The sequence below is a fragment of the Temnothorax longispinosus genome, unplaced genomic scaffold (assembly GCF_030848805.1).
Source record: "Temnothorax longispinosus isolate EJ_2023e unplaced genomic scaffold, Tlon_JGU_v1 HiC_scaffold_23, whole genome shotgun sequence".
NCBI classification, from domain to species: Eukaryota; Metazoa; Arthropoda; class Insecta; order Hymenoptera; family Formicidae; genus Temnothorax; species Temnothorax longispinosus.
This window is the reverse complement of record NW_027270047.1, coordinates 274637-298061: the sequence shown is the minus strand read 5'-3', so window position 1 is coordinate 298061 and position 23425 is coordinate 274637. Positions and strand designations below refer to the sequence as shown.

General features: G+C 44.0%; 2 protein-coding genes across 3 annotated transcripts; one reads left to right on the top strand and one right to left on the bottom strand.

Moving 5' to 3' along the window:
* Positions 1 to 6363: 6363 nt before the first annotated feature.
* Positions 6364 to 10952, top strand: LOC139823975 (putative nuclease HARBI1). 2 transcript variants are annotated; one of them, XM_071796443.1, is made up of 4 exons: positions 6365 to 8294; positions 9436 to 9680; positions 9820 to 10169; positions 10252 to 10952. In XM_071796443.1, the coding sequence occupies exons 2-4, from the start codon at positions 9529 to 9531 to the stop codon at positions 10869 to 10871; spliced, it is 1122 nt and encodes a 373-aa protein (XP_071652544.1). In that variant the 5' UTR covers positions 6365 to 8294; positions 9436 to 9528; the 3' UTR covers positions 10872 to 10952. The 2 variants fall into 2 exon arrangements, with proteins under 2 accessions (XP_071652543.1, XP_071652544.1); XM_071796442.1 differs by having other exon boundaries at positions 6364 to 9680.
* A 126-nt stretch (positions 10953 to 11078) lies between these two features.
* LOC139823976 (uncharacterized) lies at positions 11079 to 13686 on the bottom strand. The gene is made up of 4 exons (XM_071796444.1): positions 13159 to 13686; positions 12894 to 13068; positions 12544 to 12770; positions 11079 to 12118 (listed from the first exon to the last, which is right to left on the bottom strand). The coding sequence occupies exons 1-4, from the start codon at positions 13373 to 13375 to the stop codon at positions 11685 to 11687; spliced, it is 1053 nt and encodes a 350-aa protein (XP_071652545.1). The 5' UTR covers positions 13376 to 13686; the 3' UTR covers positions 11079 to 11684.
* Positions 13687 to 23425: the final 9739 nt, after the last annotated feature.

Sequence of the window (23425 nt, the reverse complement as noted above, 5' to 3'; positions counted from 1 at the left end):
ATTTTTTTGTGGCATTGAATTGCAGTGAATATTGAAACACTGAATACAACATGGAAAGAAAAAGATATATATACAGGGTGATTCAGAACAACCCCGCGTCCTTGTAAAGACGTATTCTTGAAGTGATTTTAAGACAATTTTTCCTGTACGAAAATTTTGTCCGAAGCTTACTTTTTGAATTACTGGAGAAAATATTTAGCGAATAACGGGGCGCGTACAGAAGGTAGGCAGGGGCGGCGCGCTCAACTCACCGTCCGACGCGGGCGTTAAGTAGGGCGCTCGCTGCGATCAGCTACACTCGCTGATCAAGAGACACGGTAGCAATTATTGAGATTCGTATTCTTGGGTAAAGATACATAACAGTCTCGCGCCAAGTATAAGCGCATCGCGAGACTGTTATGTATCTTTACGCAAAAATACGAATCTCAATAATTGCTTATGCACATACACGGTCCCTCTCTCTCTCACTCACTCACTCACTCAGTCACTCACTCACTTACCTTGTAGAGATTCGATGTCTTCATACTGCTGTAGCTTGACGGATGAATAATTTCATCGTGGATCGCACCTCACGTTCTCATGTGACAAATCCACACCGAAGAGTGAGTGAGAGAGAGAGGGACCGTGTATGTGCATAAGCAATTATTGAGATTCGTATTTTTGCGTAAAGATACATAACAGTCTCGCGATGCGCTTATACTTGGCGCGAGACTGTTATGTATCTTTACCCAAGAATACGAATCTCAATAATTGCTACCGTGTCTCTTGATCAGCGAGTGTAGCTGATCGCAGCGAGCGCCCTACTTAACGCCCGCGTCGGACGGTGAGTTGCGCCGCCCCTGCCTACCTTCTGTACGCGCCCCGTTATTCGCTAAATATTTTCTCCAGTAATTCAAAAAGTAAGCTTCGGACAAAATTTTCGTACAGGAAAAACTGTCTTAAAATCACTTCAAGAATACGTCTTTACAAGGACGCGGGGTTGTTCTGAATCACCCTGTATAGGACAGTATGACATTTTCAATTTGGGAACAAGGGAAATATATATTATTAAAGCCAATGCTGGATAAGAATCAAATTCAGTGACAATATCTAGTATTCAAGACAAGGATATATAGAAATGCCTATGTCGGTCTGCAGAAAATCTGCGGCGGTTCTTTAGTGCCTAATAATTATTTGTGTGAATTTATATACGAAACATAGCTCACGCGAACTGCGCGCCGCATATTGTCGGTCTTAAAACACAGTCCTTACATGAAGCCGGAACGTAATATCAGAAATTAAATTGACAAGCCATTTAATATTTTTAATGCTAACTAGCATCTATATTCCCCCTTCCCTCGTAAAACTGTAAAGAAATTTTATAGAGAAAAAATAATACCTTAGCCAGGATTCTAATATTCAATTCTATGCTGTGTCTTGACAATGAAATTTTTTTTTTATATTAATAATATAAAGTTAGTATCACAGTTTGGTCACAAGCTCTAATATTATGACAAGAATTTTATTAATTTTGCTTTACTACGGTATATGTATCGCGTGTAAAAGTATATAAATTAAAAAAATTGTAATACTTTGGGCTGTAATTATAAATATTTTTGTAATAATAAATATTTCCCAGGTGCAGAATGTGATACAGTCTTGTATTATCATAAAATTAAAAAAGGGGTTTTATGAGCAGTTATTTTTGTCATATTTTAAATTGTTATTGTAGTCGACTAATTAATTTTTGTAATATTTTTTGTGCGGTATCTTAAAGAGCTATTTTTTATCTTTATAAAGCGACTTTTCTTTATTTACGTACAATTTTTTTGCCGGGTTGTGAAAGTTTTATTGCAAAATTTAATTAAAAAAAAAAATCTCAAAAATTATGTTCTAGGGAAAAATGATTAAAAAATTATATATAAGTACAGGTTCAAAAAATTGAATTTTGCAATAACTTGTTTAAACAAATTATTTAAACAAATAATTTATAACAATTGTTTAAACAAATTAATTTTGCAAATCTGATGGCAGATTCGAAATCAGTCACCTCAAAAACCCCTTAAAATATAAACAGCTTATGTGAACACTAGTCCAGTTCCTGTGTACATTACAGGATTTACTTTAAAAAGTTTTCTTCTTAAAACTTTTACAGTTCAACGAAAAAAATAAACGCAAATAAAGAACGCTATATAAAAATAAAAGATAGCTCTTTAAGATACCGCAAAGAAAATATTGAAGAGATTAATTAGTCGGCTACAGTAACGGCTTAATATTGCAAAAATCGCTGTTTTAGCTCATAAAATCACATTTTTCTAAAAAAAAAAACGTGATTGACAATTTTTGCGGGCGGATTTGAATTCAACAAATAAAAATACTTCGAAAACCATTGCAACATCTGAAACATCTTTCAGGCCCATCATATTGGCAGGCCTACGTAATTTATAAAGTTCACAGCTTCTTCACTTATAACAAAAATTAAATTTTTTTATAACTAATGCGAAAAAAGATTAAAGAAAGAAGATTTTAGGTAAATAAAAAATACTTTATTTTGGATTTTACATGAAATAAATTTCAATCAATTTAGAACGATGTTTATCGTAATCATGTTCTTGCGAATTTTAGAGATCTCTACAAATTTATTTAAAATTTAATGAAATATATATACGTTTTGGTACAATTATGGTACAATAAATTAATATCATTATCTTATTAATTTGGAAACAAAAGTATTAATTTATTTCTTGTTTAATTGATGGTATTGCAACAAAATATATATCTAAATATATATCTTTATTTGAATAATTTTCGATATCTTTTGTGTATCATAATCATATAATATCTTTATTTTAGTAATTTTTCAATATCTTTGTGTATCATATTAATGGCTTTTCAAGAGTAATAATAAATCTCTTGTGTTCCTTGTAGGGATTACTGATTGTGAACCATCGTGTTCGAATCAGCTTTGCAACGCTGGAATATTTGAACAAGAAGTCATGGCAGTGCTGGTGTTAGTCACGAAAATACAATACCACAATCTGCACAATGCGTGCAAGAGAATATCTCATTTGAAGATCAAGAATGGGTAATGGTATTTGATGAAAACACATCGGATGCAGGAAGCGTCACTGGGAGTGTTGATGACATTGAAGAAAATGAAGATGATTTAGACGTGCGAAATGAAGAATTTCATACACGCACAGGTAGTGCAATAATGTTTCCGGCGGCGGGTTTAAGTGTAGATGATGTTGTCTTGATGGTAGCTGGGCACTGTTTGCGATATCGTGCGTCAAATGAAGCGCGCAAATCCATAATGGAACTTCTTCGTATATGTGCTGGACCAGCTTTTCGTAATATTAATATATCAAATCATAGATTCGCGAAGGAAATTGACCCACCGGATAATATAATAACTTATCATTATTATTGCACTAATTGTTACAGCAAATTATATTCCACAACAAAGAAACATTTTGACGCGAATCAAATATTGTGCGAGTTTTGCAATCATAAACACAATATAAGTTTGTCAAGCACAAATATGTTTTTATCTATAGATTTACGGTACCAATTAGATTTACTTATGCAAGATAAAAATGTTCAGAATGCTTTGATTGAAAAAATTAATGCTCGGCGCGTAACACAGAAAGTAGAGATATTAGTGATATAAGCGACGGAGAATTATATCGTGAATTGATTATGGACTATCCCACTTCTTTAACATGCAATATTAATACTGATGGAGCGCCGTTATTTCATAAGTCAAAACGAAGTTTTTGGCCTCTTCAACTCATTTTCAATGATTTACCGCCAACAATGCGATTTAAATATGTATTGACGGTAGGTATCATGATTGTTGAACATGAGCCGACTCCTCAACTTATGAATACATACATTACGGAGTTTATTAAACAAATCAATCGATTATGTGAAGACGGTGTTGATCTTGGCATAACGGTTGATAATGTTCGTACCTCATATACGCCAACTGTTTTATGTTGTTCAATGGACTCCGTAGCTCGACCAGTAGTTCAAAATAGAATACAATATAATGGATATTTTGGATGTAGCTACTGTTATCATCCCGGGCTATATATTTCTGCTATGCGTATCCTTTCAAGTACCAAGAATCCGAGTTAAGAACTCATAAAATCATTTATATGATACGCAAGTATCGGCTAAAACTGGATTACAAAGTCGAGGAGTGAAGGGAGATTCGGTACTTGCATCATTATCAAATTTTGATATGGTGTGGGGTTTTCCACTTGATTGCATGCATACAGTCATTTTAGGCGTAACAAACACGTATGGGATTTATTCACAAAAATTCTAAGTCGCGATGCAAGGAAAATCATTAACGAAAGATTATGTAGAATTCAACCTCCTCGCGATTTGCGGAAGTTGCCGCAACCAATGACTAATTATAGTAATTTTAAAGCAAAAGACTGGAAGTCATGGTTGTTATATTACTCTATACCTGTTTGTATGGATTTAGTGCCAAAGAAAAATCTCGAACATTACGTACTATTTGTCAAAAGCATGTATATTTACAAAAGACCTCAATCTCGCATTCTGAACTGGATCAGTGCGAAGTAGATCTCTTGAAGTTCGTAGCAGATTTTGAAAATTTGTATGGGACGACTGCAATGCGATATAATGTTCATTCTATTCTCCATTGCGTTCAATCTGTTAGAAAATCAGGACCTCTTTGGGCGACATCGGCTTTCCCGTATGAAAGTAACATTTTTGTTTTGAAGCAACTAGTCAATGGGCCAAAGGGTGTAGAGCAACAAATGGCCAAAAAATCATTGCAAGTTATGTTGTGACCGGACGGTACGTGTTGAGCCCGATTCCGGCGGATAATATTCCTATCAACGGTCGCCACTCGGTTTTACCTTAGACTACCGAGAAGGTAAGTTCGCATCAACGCCCTGATTATTCGCAAGACGCTAATAGGAATTATTTGTTTCAGAAGGATGTCCCTGATGGATCACCGTTGCTGCTTCTCATCCCTGGATCCTCGCTTTACATCGCATACCAGATAGAGGTAAGTAAGGATAAATTAATTATATCCTAATTATTTGAATTTTATTTCAGACTGATGTCCCTGTTGGGTCACCGTTGCTGCTTCTCATCCCTGGATCCTCGCTTTACATCGCATACCAGATAGAGGTAAGTAATTATAAAATAATTATGTGATAATTATTTTATGTTTTGTTGCAGATCGACGTCCGGGATGGATCGCCGTTGCCGTTATCCGTCTCTGGATCCTCGCTTTACCTCGCATACCAGATAAGGACAAGTCCCGATAATTATGTTTTAATTACGTACTAATTCGCTTCTTTTCTTTCAGATTCCCGCCTCGGATGGATCGCTGCTCTGTTGCTGCTCTGCTTCCCCGGATCCTCGCTTTACATCGCATACCGGACTGCCGCTGGCCAACGTTGGATCATCGCCGAAGGACAAGGTAAGTAGAAGGTAAGTATCGATAATTTTTTATAATTAATCAGGACAAGGATTGTTTCAGAATAATTAATCTTTAATTTCAAATCATCATTTCAACATTACAGGCCGTTTCACAATATCATAAAGGTGTCTCACAACGCGAGTTTCTCGCCTCGGTGTGAATGTCGCTTTATTTTAATAAAGTTGCACAATTATTCAAATTGCGTATCTCGGCTTATTCGTTTAGTCGATACGATGCTTTATTCCAGATAATTATTCCGATCGGAGGACTTTGAGCCTCGTGATTGTTAAACTATGATCACGCACTCGGCCGTGATCATCACTCTATCATACAATGTTCGTGCGCAGATGTAACGAACGAGTATTCGGTGGTTAAATACAATAATTAATAATGTCCGCACAATATTCCGTATCCGCGTGACCCAATGCCCGTGGTTGTTATATGCTCGATAATTGCACTTCCGTTAATTAACAATGTATCCGAATTTCAACTCGCGTATTGTTGCTAACACTCGATTGTATTTGGCAATTAATTGCCCCTCGCTGTTATTTAAGACGAGTAATTTTTACGCAATAGTACGCGGGAGTTCTCGGTTGTAAAGTATAACGCGTATGCCGATCGTACAGAGTGTGATACGTGTATTCACCACGGCTATACCCGAGAGACTGCCTCGAGCGGTCGCTCTCGCTTGGGCTCCCCACTTATGCCGGATCGTTCCCACTCCTCGGAACTTTCTCGATCGTCTATTGTTCGCGGCCGGCACATCTGGCGCGATCATGCGAAAACACGATGATTTTCACTACCCTCTCGCGTGCCCTTTTGCGCATTGCCCGTTCTAGAAGGTTCCCGTGGAAATTTCCACGCGCAACGCAGTGCGAGAACCTTCCTTCCTCGGTACCGCTGCACCAGGTATCACTTGCGGAAACTGTTCGACGCGGACGACGTCGACCCATGCGCACCTCCTCGGAGATGTCCCTGATGGTGAATTTGGGTGTTCTTCCCGTAGACGACGTCCGGGTGACGCCGATGTCGTCGGCCGTTGACGCCGACCCTCTGGCTCGGTTTCTCGGGAGCTGGTACCGCTGTTCCGGGCCACTGTTTCTGTAGATGATGCGTATCCTGGGGATCTTCGTCGGAGCTCGACGTCGACCCCCTAGGCGGGTGTCCCAGGACCTCTCGCGACGGATTACGTCGTTTGTTCCCGGAGAAGATGCTTTTCCCGGGGAAGTCGTCTGACTTTGACGCCGACCCCCTGGGAGGGTGTCCCAGGTCCTGGTGGGAGCGTCGGATAAACAAGTTCCTGGCGAAAGTGCGTTTCGCCGGGATTTTGTCGGACAATGGCGCCGACCTTCTGGAGAGGCTCCTCTGGTCCTGGCGAGTCCGTCGGACCTCTCTTTCCCTGGGGAAGTTACGTTTCCCGGGGATTTTCACCGGGTCATGGCGCGAACCCCTGGAGCTGTGTACCAGGTCTTCGGAAGATGTCTCGACCTATCTGTTCCTGGAGAAGATGAAATTTTCCAAGAACTTATGGTTTTCTTGGCGCCCACCTTCTGGACGCGCGTACCGGGTCCGGGGGATGTTCCTCCGTGCCCCCGATATGGGTTATCGCTATTACTTTGTGACCGCGCTCCGATTAAACGCGTTTATCATCGTACGATCATTATCGCTTAAACTATATCGACAACCGCTAAATAATCTAAGACCTTTTTGATCGGCGGTGAGTCAAAATATCAACTAAACTTCGTTTTACGCTTATCGGCCGGATAGAATTCTTAAACTAAAATTACGCGCGGTCCTTGCCGTCTTGCCGAGCCTGTATCTTTTAATAACACGCAAAATTCTAAATGTAATTAGCCGCACGGGCTTTCAACGCAACTTAATATTAAATCTCTTATAAATGCCGTAAGTGTAATCTTAAAATAAACTGAATCAATGTGAATGGCAGAAATGATAATCAAACGAAAATAAACCTTGTGACCATTTTGTCAAGCAAGATACGACAATAAAATTTAAACCAAAGAACCGTGTATTTTATATATTGTGACGTTGCGGCTCGCCGCACCGTCGCGGCGTCCCGCCGCCGTCACAAGGCGCGGAATTTCGCGCCCAGGGACGGACCAGGGAGGCAACGACGAGATCTCCAGGGGTCGTATTTAATCGCGTTTCCGCATTCTGATTACCTTCTTTGTTTTTTTTATGCAATGTAATACGCGCGGCACCTCACCCACACCACGGCAAACCTTCGAGGGAGTACTTGGCGAAGGAAATCAAGGACGATCGATAACCAAGGAGGGGTGGCAAACACGGAAGCAGCAGAGATCGCGGGCTGGCGAGAGCAACGCGGCAGGCGGGCGGCACGTGCGGCAGCGACGGACGAGGCCGCCGATAGCGGGCCCCAAGCGCTTGGGTAAACACCCGGCTTCAGCAAATCTCCACAAAACACCGACCCACGGGGTGGCTGGCCACCGCCCCAGGGTCAAACCGGAGGCACACCGGCACGAGCGAAGTTCCGTCCGCCGCTAAGGACAAAAATTTGAGGAGTCGCACGCCGCCGAGGGACCGTTGCCCGCCCCCGAAGGATCTCGTATCGACAGCACTGCGCCGGGACACCGCGGGTTTGCAAGCTCGCGCCCGATTGGCTCGCGCGCCCCTCAGGAAGGGGTACCGTATCGATTCCGCAATCGAGCGGGTTTAGCGTTTCACTCTCTGGTCGTCCGTCGGCGAGATAATCCGTTGGAATAAGATACGCGATAGCCACCCCGAGTCGGGTATTTCGATCGTTGTCTGGCGGATCGAGGATCGTTGGTGGAAGGTGACGGCGAGGAGCCCAGGAGGAGGCGTATCACCGGTGAGGTTGCCCGTAAATCGCGATATGTAAAGCCACGACACCGCCCTCCGGTGCACGCTCTCGCTCGGGATAACGCATGTCAAGATCGAGTGTAATTTCGCGATCGATAACGAGAGCGAAGGGCCTCGGGATGGTATCGTGGCCGCGGAACCGTGGTACAAGCGTTATGGCGAATCCCTGGAGGTCGCGATAGGCGTTAATGAGTTCGATATTGCGAGTATATTGCGTTGTCCTCGCGACCTTGGTGTACGGCCGCATACGGGCCGGTACTTCGTCACTTGCGTTACCGTTTCTTCGCGTCGGGAAATTCTTGTGTTCGAGCGTCGGTGTTAGCGTATCGATTTGTGTTCGGATCTCGTTATTACGGGTTGCTAATTGTGCTCTCGCGTTGAGAAACTTTGCGTCCGGTATTACTTGCGTTACGTCCTATGGCGTCCCTGCTCGCGACCACCTCGAATTTTGCGTTGGGACGTCGATGGCATTGTTAATTGCGGTCGAATGTCGTTCCCGCCGATTGATTAATTATGTTAGACTTGTACTCGCGTTAAGAAATTACCGGTGTTCACACGTTTCGTGCGTTTAGATGTTATTTGCGTAGTTCTTCATGGCGTTCTGTGGTTATTAGCGATATCGCGACTCTAGTATTTCGCGTTGACCGGTATTCCGCCTCATTGGAGAACCGCATTAATCCAGTATTTTGCGTTAGTTATCGTATTCTTTGCCTGGTTAAATGACTCGGCGCCTCCCCGTTGCGCCCGAGCAGAATTACTCGCGTTAGGTTAAGATATCATTGCGACAGAGTTTTCGTACGGTTTTCGACTCGAATTATTAATTGTTTGAGAATAGCCCCTTCAGCGTGTTTATTATGCCCGATCTACAATAGATAGAGTAAGGAGTAGAAGTAGAAGTAACGATTTTGGCGTAAAGATGCTTACGCTGGCTCCGTCTACAATACGATGGAGTAGAAAGAATTAAGGGCCAATCAGAACGCAAGAGGAAAATTGCAGTCAGTGTGGGAGTGACACTTTAGTGAATAGACAGGTTATATTGCAAAATGGAGCTGGATGAATTAATTTTAGCAAGTATCTCCGTTATTACATTGCACCACCAATTAATATTAGTCTGGAAACGACGAAAACAGAGACAAGAAAATCGTAGAAGAAGAAGATGGTGGATTCGTCCAATAAATCTATCTAAAGTTCAACAAGGTTATCAGTCAAATCTTGTGAGAGAAATGGAAACGGAAGATCATGAGGCTTTTTTTCAAAATTTCCGAATGTGGCCAGAACATTTTAATTGGTTGCTTAATCAAGTGCAAGATAAATTGCAAAAGCGAAGCAGGAGAGCTTCATTGGATCCCAAACTGCGTTTACAGGTGACACTCTTGTAAGTACGCAGAATCTGAAATTATTTTATACTAGAATCCAATATACAACATTAGTTGTGTGTGTGTGTGTGTGTGTGTGTGTGTGTGTGTGTGTGTGTGTGTGTGTGTATGTATAACATCATTATGTTATTTCTGCAGATATCTAGCACAAGGAGATTCTGTTTTGAGTAAACACACAGAGTTTCGCATAGGGAGATCAACAGTGTACGCAATAATTCCTGAGACCTGTAAAGCAATTTGGGAAGCACTACAACCAATTTTTCTCCCAACTATGGATAGAAATTCATGGAATAGAGTAGCAGAGGGATTCATGGATAGATGGCAATTCCCTAATTGCGTCGGTGCCATTGACGGGAAGCATATTCGCATCAAAGCTCCTCCTATGTCCGGATCCGAATATTATAATTATAAAGGATTCTTTAGCTTGGTACTTATGGCTGCTTGCGATGCAGAATATAAGTTTACATGGGTAGATATTGGGCAGTATGGTATGTATTCATAGCAGCATATCTCATAATCTAAATGTATAATTACATTGCATACAAAGTGCATGTATATTTCTATTCGCAGGTTCATTAAGTGATGGTAGTATCTGGAGAAATACAAATTTCATGCAAGCTCTCGAAGATGGAACAGCTGATTTGCCACCATCTATTCCGCTTCCTGGTACAAATGTTCCATTCCCATATGTTTTTGTCGGAGATGAAGCGTTTCCGCTTTCTACATATATGATGAGACCGTTTCCTAGAAGAAACGTTAATATGTCTAATAATGAACGTATTTTCAACTACCGATTATCTAGAGCGAGAAGAGTAATCGAAAACACGTTTGGCATCATGACGACAAAATGGCAAATTTTAAGTACATGCATAAGCTGCTCTCCAAAAAATGCAGAACTAATAACAAAAGCCTTAGTCTGTTTACATAATTTTATGATGACCTGTGGACGTTCTCAATATTGCCCTCAAGAACTTATAAATAATAATGGCGAAGTTGAAAGAGGAACATGGATAGTACAAGCCAATGAAACTATTTTTCATCGTCTGGGCAGAACAGGAGCAAACAGAAGTACACGTATTGTACAGGGCATGAGAAATTATCTAATGCAATACTTTACCTCCGAAATTGGTCAGGAACAGGCACCATGGCAAAATGAAATGGCGCTCCATGAACGCTCCATAAATGCTTAATAAGTGTACAAATATATACATGAATTAATGTACAACTATGTAAGAATATATAAAATAAAGAATTGTGTATGTGTGGACATATATACATTTTATTTATTAAAATTTGTAATGTTTGAAAAAATAAAATTAATAGCAGTAATATTAATAGGAGAAAAGAAAATAATTTGTTCATTATAATTTAGTCAATATATTTTATTTTGATTGACATTACATAATACTTAACATTTCTATATATTTCTTAATATTTTTAATAACAATGTAATCTAAAAAAATAAACATTTTATTATTTGGTCAAGAAATGTTTTAAGAATAAAATAAAAACATTTTGTAGAATTTAATAAAATAAATTCAAAAATAAACATAAACTTAAACGAAGAAGTAAATGCAGCAGCGCGAGCGTAGGCAGTGTTGTATTGTTTCTTCGTAAAGGAAATAAATACAGAAAAGAGGATATGATAGAGCAGTAGCAATAAACGAAAAAAGATGATCCACACGCACTCATCTCATGACTCTCTCTAAAAGTAACGACTGAAAGACTCTAGGCTGTACATAAAGTATAAGGTAGGTATGTTCGGTGTTTTAAAAATAAAAATGAAAAAATTCCTTATTAATGCAAAAAAAATTATACCTACGAAAAAAGTAAACCATATAGGCAAGGCTACTCTTTCAGTGTTCTTTGGAACTAAACATAAAATTTACTTTTTAAATTTTAATTTAAATTTACTTTATAAAATGAAAACAAAAATAAGAAGTCATTTATGGAAAGAAAAATAATCAAATATTATGCATATTAAAAAAATTTTGAAAAAAAATTCATTTTTTTATAAAGTTGTTAATGCAATTAAGGATCGATATAAAACAATCCATTTGATGATCTTCAGGAACTTTGCCCAATCCTAAGGCTATACCACTCATCATATTTTCTACTGCATCAGATAATTTTGGTTTTGTCGATTCTGATACTGATGTTATTTTTTTATTTAGTGCAATGTCCAGTGTGTTAGCTAAGAAGGAAATGTTTTCGGATGATTTTACCACTGCTGCATCTACTTCATCACTTGTCTGGTGTTTTCTCTTTTTAGTATTATCTGCTGGTGGTGTCAGTTTTTGAGGTGTGATAGCAGGAGGTACGACTTTTTGCATGCTTCTGGATATAATGCCTTGTGAAGTTGACGAGTTGGAAAGTGATACTGAAGACGATTCCATGGAATCTGCTACAGATGCTTTCTCATTTTCAGTTAAAAATTCTGGATGTGCAACAATTAAAATTATTAATACAATGATTGAGATATTCTTTTACAGTAGGCTCATAAATGCCTTCCCGAGATAATTAGGTACAATTCAGGCAGACGAATCACATTTAAGTATTCGTACGATATATATTAGATCTGATTCGTCTACCGGGAAATTTACGAACCCTACTGTATAACAAAATATCGAAGTCTTAGCACCAGTTATCACAAATAATAATAAAAAAAAAAAACGTTAATCATATGCAATATTTTACAATTAGTATTCGTACGATATTTAGATCTGATTCGTCTACCGGGAAATTTACGAATCCTACTGTATAACAAAATATCGAAGTCTTAGCACCAGTTATCATAAATAATAATTAAAAAAAAACGTTAATCATATGCAATATTTTACAATTATTTAATCATTTTTATACCTAAAGATTCATCATTCAAGTCAATATTCAATATTACATCTGTGGATTCTTCTGAAGTTAGTGGTTGTGTACATATGATTGCAGGTGTTGATGCAGCACATTGTGAGCTGGAAGGCTGCGAGCTAGCACGTTGCAAGCTATAGAGTTGTGAGCTACTAAAATGCGACATTTGTGAAGCTATAGCTTTCTTGCGCTTCGGAATAACCGGCTGGAAATTTGATGATGTCCTGTGCAAATAATTTATCTTAAACAAAACTTATACATAACGGATACCTTTCAATTATTGTAAAGCAAATAGAAGAATGCAAGCATAAATTTTATAATTATTGTTTTTATAATGATTCAATTACTGTCTAGGTTGAATATGATCAGCTAGAAACATTAGATCTTTGTATAGTATCCAATTGGACGTGTACGGCACATGATCTGCCCCTGCACCAGATCTTGCCTGCGACTGCGTTACTTTCCGGCGCTCTTTACCAAATTTTTGACGCAAACGATAAAACATTTTTTCTGCATCAATTCCTGCAAATACACAATACATTGTATTCGAAAAAGAAATCTCTTAATCAGTTTCTCTAATCTAACCTCACTTTTTCAACGTTATTTATTTACCAGTTATTGGCGGTATTAAGGCTGCCCCAATACTGTTCCATATCTGTATTTTCATACTTTTGTTGCTGTATTCTTTGTGTTTTTTCTGATACAGCAACAAATTTGGTTGAACTAAATTAATTAATGATTTCCATATTTGGATTTGAGGTTCTGATACATTCTGATCATGACTATCATTGTCAAAAGCGCTGTCCAACACCTCGTCCTCGTCTAACATTGTTTAATTCTTTAATTTTATATCAAATTTGTATAGCATAAATTTTATATTAAATATTTTAAGAACACTGGAACGTAGTTTACACTCCCGGAAACTCGAATCTCGCACATTTGCCGTAATTTTCCTCCTGCGCTCTAATTGGTCGAACGTAAGAAAAGCAGGAGTAGGAGTAAGACGAAATGGAAATTATTCATTTCGCTTACGTCCTTACTCTTACTCCTTACGCCTCTCTTAATACTTAATTTAGGCTTACTCTACGTAATGTAGACGGATCAACTTCTTATTGTAGATCGGGCATTATCGTTGCGGTATGTAACAACCGGCACTCCCGCGTACTAGCGCGTTAAACATAGCTCGTATTATAATTGCGAGAGGCAATCAATAGCCATTTGTAGCAACGTTCGACGAAATGTGTCAACGTGAATTTGTAAACCACAACGACGATCTGAAATAAATCAATCGTTTGTTAATATACGCAGTGTCAAGTTAATTTCGAATTACTTACCTGCTACTTACCTTGTCCTACGGCATCGATCCAGCGAAGTCCAGCGGCGTTCCAGTATGCGATTCTGCGAGGATCTGGGACAGTCAGCGACAGTTGAGATCCATCCGGGGCGAGAGGATTTGCTCGGGTGAAATACCTGAAACAGAAATTGACCGATTAATTAAACGTATCCGTTATCTACTTACCTGGTACTCCGAGGGTGGTCCCACGTTGTCCATCGATGATCCAGCAGTGGGGAGGCAGCGTCGGGGCGTCGAGACATCCTGCGTCGAGAACCTGAAAATAAGAGAGAATTAATGTGATAGCGTTGCAATATCGTGTCATGATTTCGTTACTCACCTTCTCGGTACATATGGGTCAAACCGAGTGGCGACCGTTGATAGGCAAATCTGGCTGAAATCTTACATTTTCGTGTGATCCACGTACCCGGAGAGTGACGTCCGGTCACAACCTAACCTAACCTAACCTTGAAGCCGTGCACTAAGACGGTGCGCGGCCAAACTCTTCAGCCAACCTAGGGTCGTCATCACCCGACTGACGCCGGAGGAGATCAGGCGAGCGGAGCGACGGGCGACGCCGCAGCCGCGGCGGATAGCTGAGAGGAGCCGGCAAAGCACGCCATCGCCGGTGGTAAGTCGCCAGGTGGCACGGCACTCTGTGCAACTGGCGGGAGACGCGCGCCTATGAGGCTCTCCCGCCGAACTCGAGGCGATCAGACGCGCTGCCGAAGCCTTCGATAGCGCGTACCGGATCGAGCTCACCCGGGTTACCGTCACCGACACGGTGACGATAACAGCCTTGCCGATGCAGCAGCCGTGGGAGCAGCCGGAGGAGGATGAGCAGGACTTCGTCAGCCCATCCAGCGGAGAAGGCGATACAGCCGACGAAAGGGGGACATTCCCGGATTAGATTTTAAGATACATACACGTTTCCGAGGGCGGAATCGGGAGCCTTTTACTCTTTTCCTTGTATATAGTTACTATTAATAAAACCATTCAACCCATCCGTCCGGCGTTATAGCCTATAAGATATGCGACAGCGGTCGCTGGGCAGCGGCCCACTTAGAACGTAGTTTTCTCATTTTCGCGATCCACACAAATTTTAGTTTGATTTCTTTTCGCGGCACCAAGTGCCTGGCCCGACCAGGGAGTAGCTTATTTGATTTTGATAGGTGCGTGGATCCGCAACTGCACCGGACAATGATTGGTCGAGCCACACACAATCTTCAACGCGAGAGCGCGTAACTCGGGTAACGCGCGTATCAGGCGAATGAGAGTCGAGATGCCGACTCCTGACATCCTCAAGAGGGGATCATGCGAAAACCAACGCGATCCAACCGCGTAACATGGGGTTTGCCGGACATCTGGCAAAACACAGAAAGTAAGCGCCGTAGCGCCAAACGGCATAAACTGCCGCTAGAGGGAGGCCTCACTGTGCTTTAGAAACAATCGCGAGAACGATCAGATCGCGCAAACCCCAGGTTTGCCGGACACGTCACGAAAAGACAAACGCGGCGTCGCAGCGCCAAAGGCTTGAACTGCCGCCAGAGGAAGGCCTTACCGACCTCTGGAGACTATCGCGAAACGCGATCCGCCCGCGCAAACACCCGGTTTGCCGGACAAGGGTCAATATCGCGAACGAAGCGTCGTAGCGTCACGACACTGAATATGCATGTTAAGGGGATGCGAACAAACCCCAGGGATCAATCGCGAACGCGATCTGACCGTGCAAACACCCGGTTTGCCGGACAGACACAATCTATTGAACCGAGCGTCGGACCGGAACTGAGACTCGAAATGCGCACTCAGGGAAGGTCGATAATACATACGAATCTAACGCGAGCGCGATCTGACCGCGCAAACATCCGGTTTGCCGGACAGATAATAAAGATTAGAATTGCGTCACCAGGGACACCTGGTACACCCGATAATCGAAGCGCGATCAAAATCCGACCATCCCAACAGGGGGTTGTCCGGACAGTCCGGACAACTAGTATTTCTAGACGTCGGCTACAGGAAGTAGGGCCGGTATACGATCGATAAGGGCCTAGAGAATAGGCAGATAGGTCGCCGCCATCGGCGGACGTTTTAAACGTAACCTAGACGTCTTCTACAGGAAGTCGACGCGGAATCGAGATCAGGGACATCGAATAGGACCTTGCGCACAGATCGGCGTCGTTCAAAGTTCATAATTGTAAAAGTTGATTTGTTGCTACCCGGAAATTGAAAGAGCGAGACGCAAATAGTGTACTAGCGTTGGAAATTTCCATCGCGAACATCTGGCGCACACCTGGTGTGCCGAAGCGCGTAAACACTTATTGTTAAGGCGTAGTAATGGAAATTTCCAGAGAGGAGAAAGCGGCCGAGACCCTATGGAAGGGGAAAAACTCGGTGGTAGGGAGCCGGAGAGAGCAACGTCTCTCGTGGCAGTCTCTCGTGGGCGCTCGATATGGTAGCAACCTCGCGCATCCGGCGTATCGTTAGAATATTCGCGAACGCGAAACGGAATACGATTAATTAAGTCTACCACAGTGTCCGAAACAAACGGGAACGCCCGCCACAGCGTTACGTGACGTCGATACAAAAGACGTACGGGTTTTCGCGTACCTGAATCGCGAAATCGCACTCAGCGAGGCGTGCGACCGCCATCTTGTGTGGCAATCGTTAATTGTGAATCACCAACATTGTGCAACTATAGTTAACAATAAAAGCAATCGTTGTTTGCAAAAATCCAGACGAAAATATTAATTACTTACCCGAAAACTTACCTGAACAAGCGGCTGTCCGGCCATCTTGGTGATAGCGTGGTCCGATCTTCAAGGTCATCACAGATTCTACTTCAGAGGAGGCCATTGATGAGGAAACCGTGGCGGAAACCTGAAAAAAAGTTGATATTAGTTGTAGTTACGCGGACAGTTCTCGTACTTACCTGGTTGTCCGGCTATCTCCTAGACGCGTTGATCCTAGGCATCGGTGAGCAGCGGTGATCTACGACATCGGCGATGGTGATGAAGCAGCTGTCGACGAAACCTGAAAATAAAAGAGAATTAGTAGCGTTTTACTTATATAATGTCGGGACTTAGCCGATCAAGCGGTTGTCCGGCTATCATGGTTCCACGAATGAGGTAGATGAATGATCGATAGTGGGGTGAACGGCAGAGCATCCCAGAAAAGGCAACCGTGGCGGGAATCTGAAAAGTCGAAGGGTTAAGGAGATATTACCTGATCAAGCAGCTGTCCGGATAACAAGTATCCCTGGCTGGCTGATTGAGGTCATACCTAGCGGTATCCAGAGCTCAGGCGATGCTTATCGAGCAGTTGTGGCGGGATTGAAAAAATAAAATTGTTTAAACAAATTGTTCACATTTTGGCTGATTTTCATTACGAATACCTACCTTCTCGGTATATAAAGGTTAAACCGAGTGGCGACCGATGACTAATAGGACAAAATAGCGTACCCCGTGGCCCGATTATGCATCGTTCGGTCACAACCTAACCTAACCTAACCTTGCAGCCGTCCGCTGGGCTGCGCCAACCGACGACCAGCCGAGAGGCAGCCAAGCCAACAGCTGAGGGAGCCCTCGGCCAGAAGGGGCAATGCAGCAATAGCAGCGGCGAGCCCGGGCGAGAATAGCGGGAAAAGAAGCGCGAGGCCAGCGGGCCGATTAGAACTAATAAGGTTAATTAGATGAGCTTTATAGCAATCACGAGGCGTCGGGATAAATAAAACGCGCATCAAGAATCATAGTTTGATTTAGATATAAGCTCTTGCCTTGCAGGAGTCAAACGAGCGAAACGCGAGACTCCGGAACCGCGACGACGGAATGACGCGAAGCGGAAACCGCTTACCGCTAAGCAAACGCGTAGTAGAGTCCACGAAGACTCGTTCTACCGAGTTGCGAGCATATCGAAGTGCGGCGAGATAAACTCGGTGACGCGAAGCGGGAACCGCTTACCGCTAAGCAAACGCGACGTAGAGTTCGCGGAAACTCGTCCGACCGAGTCTCAAGCATATCGGAGCGCGGCGAGACAAACTCGGCAAATTGAAGCGGAAACCGCTTACCGCTAAGCAAACGCGACGTAGAGTTCGCGGAGACTCGTTCGACCGAGCTGCAAGCATAGCGAAGTGCGGCGAGACAAACTCGGCAATTAGAAGCGGAAACCGCTTACCGCTAAGCATACACGTTGCAGAGTCGACGGAGACTCGTTCTACCGAGTTTCAAGCATATCGGAGCGCGACGAGACAAACTCGGCAAATTGAAGCGGAAACCGCTTACCGCTGAGCAAACGCAACGTAGAGTTCGCGGAAACTCGTTCGACGAGCTACAAGCATAGCGAAGTCGGGTGAAACAAAAATCGGTGACGCGAAGCGGGAACCGCTTACCGCTAAGCATACACGTTGCAGAGTCGACGGAGACTCGTTCTACCGAGTCTCGAGCAAGTCGGAGCGCGGTAACGTTAAATCGGCACGAAAAAGCGGAGACCGCTTAAGGCTAAGCATACGCGTTGCAGAGTCGACGGAGACTCGTTTCTACCGAGTCTCGAGCAAGCCGGAGCGCGATAAAGTTAAAGCGGCACGGAAAAAGCGGAAACCGCTTAAGGCTAAGCATACGCGTTGCAGAGTCGACGGAGACTCGTTCTACCGAGTCTCGAGCAAGCCGGAGCGCGGTACGTAACGTTAAACCGGGGCGAAAAAAAGCGGAAAAACCGCTTAATGCTAAGCAAGCCTGGTATCAGCATCGCGGAAATAGCGGCTTAACGAGTATCAAACGATTCGGGGCGCGGATATGCGGAAGCGACATTATCTTGTAAGTCTGAGCATAGAGCTTCCATCGCGAAAGCATCTCGAATCATCTAGAAAACTACGGCGAGGAGAAAGTCGCCCTTGAATCGCGTGAAACGTCAATATGCTTTCGCGAATACGCAAAGTGCGAAGACAGGGATCGGAATGCGGAAATGTAAACGCGAGTTAGCCACAGGTGTACGGCAGATGTGCGGCCGAGAACAATGTGGCTATTCAAAAGCGAGCGAGCGGAATGCGGCGAGTTGTGCGAAAACACACAGGTGTTTGCCAGATGTGCAATCAGGAACAATGAAGCTGTTGACACAGCTGCGTGCGAAAGGCCTGGAAGAATGGTCAGGGCGCGTAGTGGGGCGAACCCCAGCGACAGCGAGGCAGGGCAAGCGAGCCCAGCAATCGAGGATTCGTCTCTCGGGACTCGATGCGAGCGGTTCGCATCGAGCCAATACTCCACAAACTCGTCTTCCTAAATTCTCGCGTAGTATCTTAACGGAACGGAACTCGCAAACGGCAAGCGATCTCACAGAGCGAGAACGATCCCGCTCAGCGGTCAGCGTAATCCCGCTAATTATAAAGTCCATGTAACTGAAAAAAAAGAAAATAAATTATATTCTACCTATTTTTCGTAAAACTTACGTGTGACGTTTATTGCGAAACCATCCGGCGGCTACGAACCTGAAAAGACTTTCATCCATACCGAACCTACTTACCTGTTGGCCGCCCGAAACCCTCCATCGACGAAATCCTCCCGAGTGACGGTGATCCAGCCAGGAAGAGCGCAAAACCATAGATAGGAGAACCGGGAGTGGGAATCTCGTTAATCCATTCATGCGCGTCACTAATTAGATGACGAGGCATTTGGCTATTTACATCACGTCTTTTTTTCGGCGCGTCTTACCGCTTCGGGCAGTGCGGTTCCTGATAACAACGGGTCCCGGCTCGAGCGACCCTGCAGGTTGACTATTGGATCGCTCATCTGCGCAACGGGTTACCCAATAACAAGGATACGAGATCCAGCATAACTTTCGTTCTTTATTATCACCTATCTTATAGTAACTGGCCTATCTAGCACTCTTGGCAAGTCCTCCCGCAGGAGGGAAACCCATCTGACTGATCTGCCGCGGGATTCCTGCGTACGGGCTGGAAAAATTATTTAAGCAGAGTCCCCTACTTGGGGAAACGGAACTTGGCCGGCTTAGTGTGTTGCCGTTACCGCGGGGAGCCACGTGGAGGCGTCCGCCCGTGTGTCGGGGCGGTTTGGTAACACGGCTCTGCCGCCGCTCAGTGCCCATCCGAGCGACTCGCATCACTGATGTCCACGGCAAAAGTGCCGGCATAGATTAAAATCGGGAGTGTAGAATGCTCCCGAATAAATAAATAAATAAGTAAAATATTGGGTGGATCAGGTCCCAGACCGTTGTTTATGTATAAAATTACATCAGTGAGCTAGTGCCAAGAGTTTTTAATCTGCAGCATCGCTGCTGTTGAGGCGCAAAGGCGCGTTATAATCCATAAACATATGGAAGAGTTCCACTGAGCTCCTGAGTGCTTGAAGTGTTAGCGTTCTCAGCGAGCCTCTGTCTTTAATTCCCAATTTACGAAGACAGGTAACAGTGTCTTTGGGCATTGCTCCTCTTGTCCCGATAACTATCGGGAGGATCATACAGTCTTTCGCCCCTAATTGGGCTTTAAGCGGGCCTATGAGGGACGCATATTTGGCGAGCTTGTCCCTCTTGCCTCTCTCTAAGAGATCGCCATCCTCATGGCAGATTGTTACATCAGCCACAAAGACCCTTTCCTGATACTGTATGATCAGGTCTGGTTGGAGATTCCTCAGATGAGGGTCCTGTAGTCGAGCTTCTTTCGTTATCGTCATTCCACGTTGCCCCAAAACGTGGCGCTCTATGAAGTCTCGAATATCATTGTGGCGTTTAATACGACCAGACTTGGTGTACACGCACTGCCCTAGTATATGACCCAGTGTCTCGGGTTGAGCCTTGCACTTACGGCACATGACGCCGCTGTTCTTAGTGACTCTGTTCAGCGACACCTTGTTTGCCGCGACATTGGCTCTTAACTTAAGAGCCGTAATATACCTGGAAGGTTTCAACAGGTTAGGCCGGTATAACCATTCATTACCCACCTTATCGTCTTTATAGGCTGGCACACCCTTGCCTTGAGACGGTAACTCCGCCCATTTGTGCCATTCATTCGCTTTGGCCTTATTTTTATAGCCGTCGATCTGTTTGATCGACTCTAGGGACCAGCCCAGTTTGGCCACGTGCGCCAAGCGCTTTAATTTGTTTTCTAACCCCGACGCCATTACTAAGGCTTGGATCGCCGGATCGCTGTTATTCAAAAAGCGAAAACCAGCTTTTAACATTGCGGACGTTACAACAATACCAAGCTTGGGAAAACCCATGCCGCCATCGCGCTTAGACGCGTATAGCAGACCATCTGCTGTAGACATTGGAAGGTGCAGATAGTCTTTCACCGCCGTCCTTAGTGTTTGGTCCAGTTCACGTAATTCTGTGGCACTTACTGTGCCCGCGGTGAAGGCATACAAAAAGTGCGGCAAAACATACCGCGCCAAAAGTTCAACTTTCTGATGTGGCTTCAGGGGTAGCCTTTTAATTCTTGGGAGCGTATTCCTTAGCCGCGCAATTGCGTGCTTGGTAACTACTCCTTCCCACGGAGTAACCTGAATGCCTAGGTATTGCATTGACTGAGCAGGGCCACAATAGGCGATCATCTCGCCATTGCTGTGTATTTCTGGATCCACCATATACCAATTAGTTTTGGTGGTAACAATACCAAAAGCAACGCACTTCCCAATTGATAGTGCCATTCCTCATCGTGAAAGGAAGCCGACGAGCTCATCCATAAGCCGACTCGCCGCTTCTCTAGTGTTTGCAATGAGTATTATATCGTCGGCAAAGGCCAGGCACGACATACTCAGGCCGTCCTTGATTTGGAAGCCTTCCATTCTTTCAAGTCTGTCTATAATCAAATCCATGCAGACGTTGAAAATAAGCGGAGACAGAGGGTCTCCTTGCTTGACTCCTCTTCTCAATTCAATGTCGAACGTTTCGTCACGACATTTCATGGTGGTTTTGGCTCCTTTATATGAATCCATTATCAATGCCACCACCTCCTCCGGCAGCCTTTTTCCGAGTAAGGCGTACCTGATAACAGCGGGAGGCTATCAAACGCCTTGGCTATGTCCACCTGAGTGGCTACAATTCCTTTATCTTTCTTTGCTAGTGCGAGAACTTCGTTCAGCAAGTTGATGTTATTATAACATCCTATCTCCGGCACAAAGCCTTTTTGCCGTGCATTCAGGTGAACCACTTTCCTTAGACGCTGATCCATGATACCCCAATATGATCTGCTTAATATTGAGGAGATAGTAATCGGCCTGTAATTGGCCGCTACTGAGGGGTCCTTCCCCTCTTTAAGCAATAGTGTTGTTCTATTGCAGCGCCACGCGATCGGTTGTTTCAATGCCAGCATGATTACATTAAAAATTGCGTGGAGGATATAGCTTCACTCGTTTCTCATCAGATCTCCCTTGCGGAGTCTCGGCTGCCACCCTCAGCCGTGTAGCCTTGAAACGCTTCAAAATCTCCTCCTTGGAGATAGGATGCAGAATCTCTGCTGGATTATACGGCACCGTGGCCTCTCGCTCTTCCCGGCCAATATCACATCGACCCGGGTTTCCCCATAGCTCTCCGTAGAGCTTCTTGACGCTCTCAACTGTTGGACTCACTGAAACGCCTGAATCCAGCGTCTGGACATCCATACCCTCTCTTACCATCTTAGCGAGGATAGCGGGATTGTTCCTATACAATTCTTGTGTACGAGCATAAGCTCGGGCTTTGCGTTCACTTCTTCCCGAAAGTCCTTTCCTCCGACTCCGGTGTCTTCGGGAATTACCGCCTGTTTTCCCCGACTCCGGAGCACAGAACAAACTGATCGCCAGCTCATAGGCTGCGTCTACCTCCTCTTGCGTTATTGCCTGACTTTCACTTTTTGCCGTCAGGAGCTGGATAATGTGTTGTTGTAATTCCAGCGATTCCTTGGGCTCACTACTCTTGAGCTCCTTAAGCACCGCCTCAATGCAGGCTTGCATCCAGTGTGCAGTTGACGTTGATTCGTCGAAGCTATATATATCGCACGGTATCTCCTCCGCATCTAAGAAGACATCCTCGGTCTCCTCCGGATCTACAAAGACATCATCGACCTCTGGCGGTGCACCATCCGCTTGTCGGTCCTCCTCGCTGAGGGGTTCTTGACTATCGAGGCGCTGCTCTTTCCACCTTTTATAGTACGCTTCACTCCTCTTGTTTTTTCCGGCATAAGCAGGGCCATAGCCTTTGCTATATTCGTCTCATCCTTGAGCTCTACCTCGAGCTCGAGCATTCTACTCACACCTTCGGCAGAGAAAACTCTACCTCTCCTCGGCTCCATCACCTTCGGAGCAGCTTGCTCCGATCTCACTCGGTTTCTTGCCACTGGGTGTACCAGCCTCTGATGCTGTGACAGGCCTCGTTGTGTGGTGAAATTCCTGTCACAGTCCGGGCAGACGAACCGGCCCTGCTCTACGGTTCGCTGCCCATCACCTGCCCTGGCTGCTGGGCATTTTGGAAGGTGGCATGCGGCCGCCCGATACGACGCGTATGACTTGCCACATCGTTCGCATTTGTACCTGATGCTCAGGTGAGGGTGCACTTCCTCTATATGCC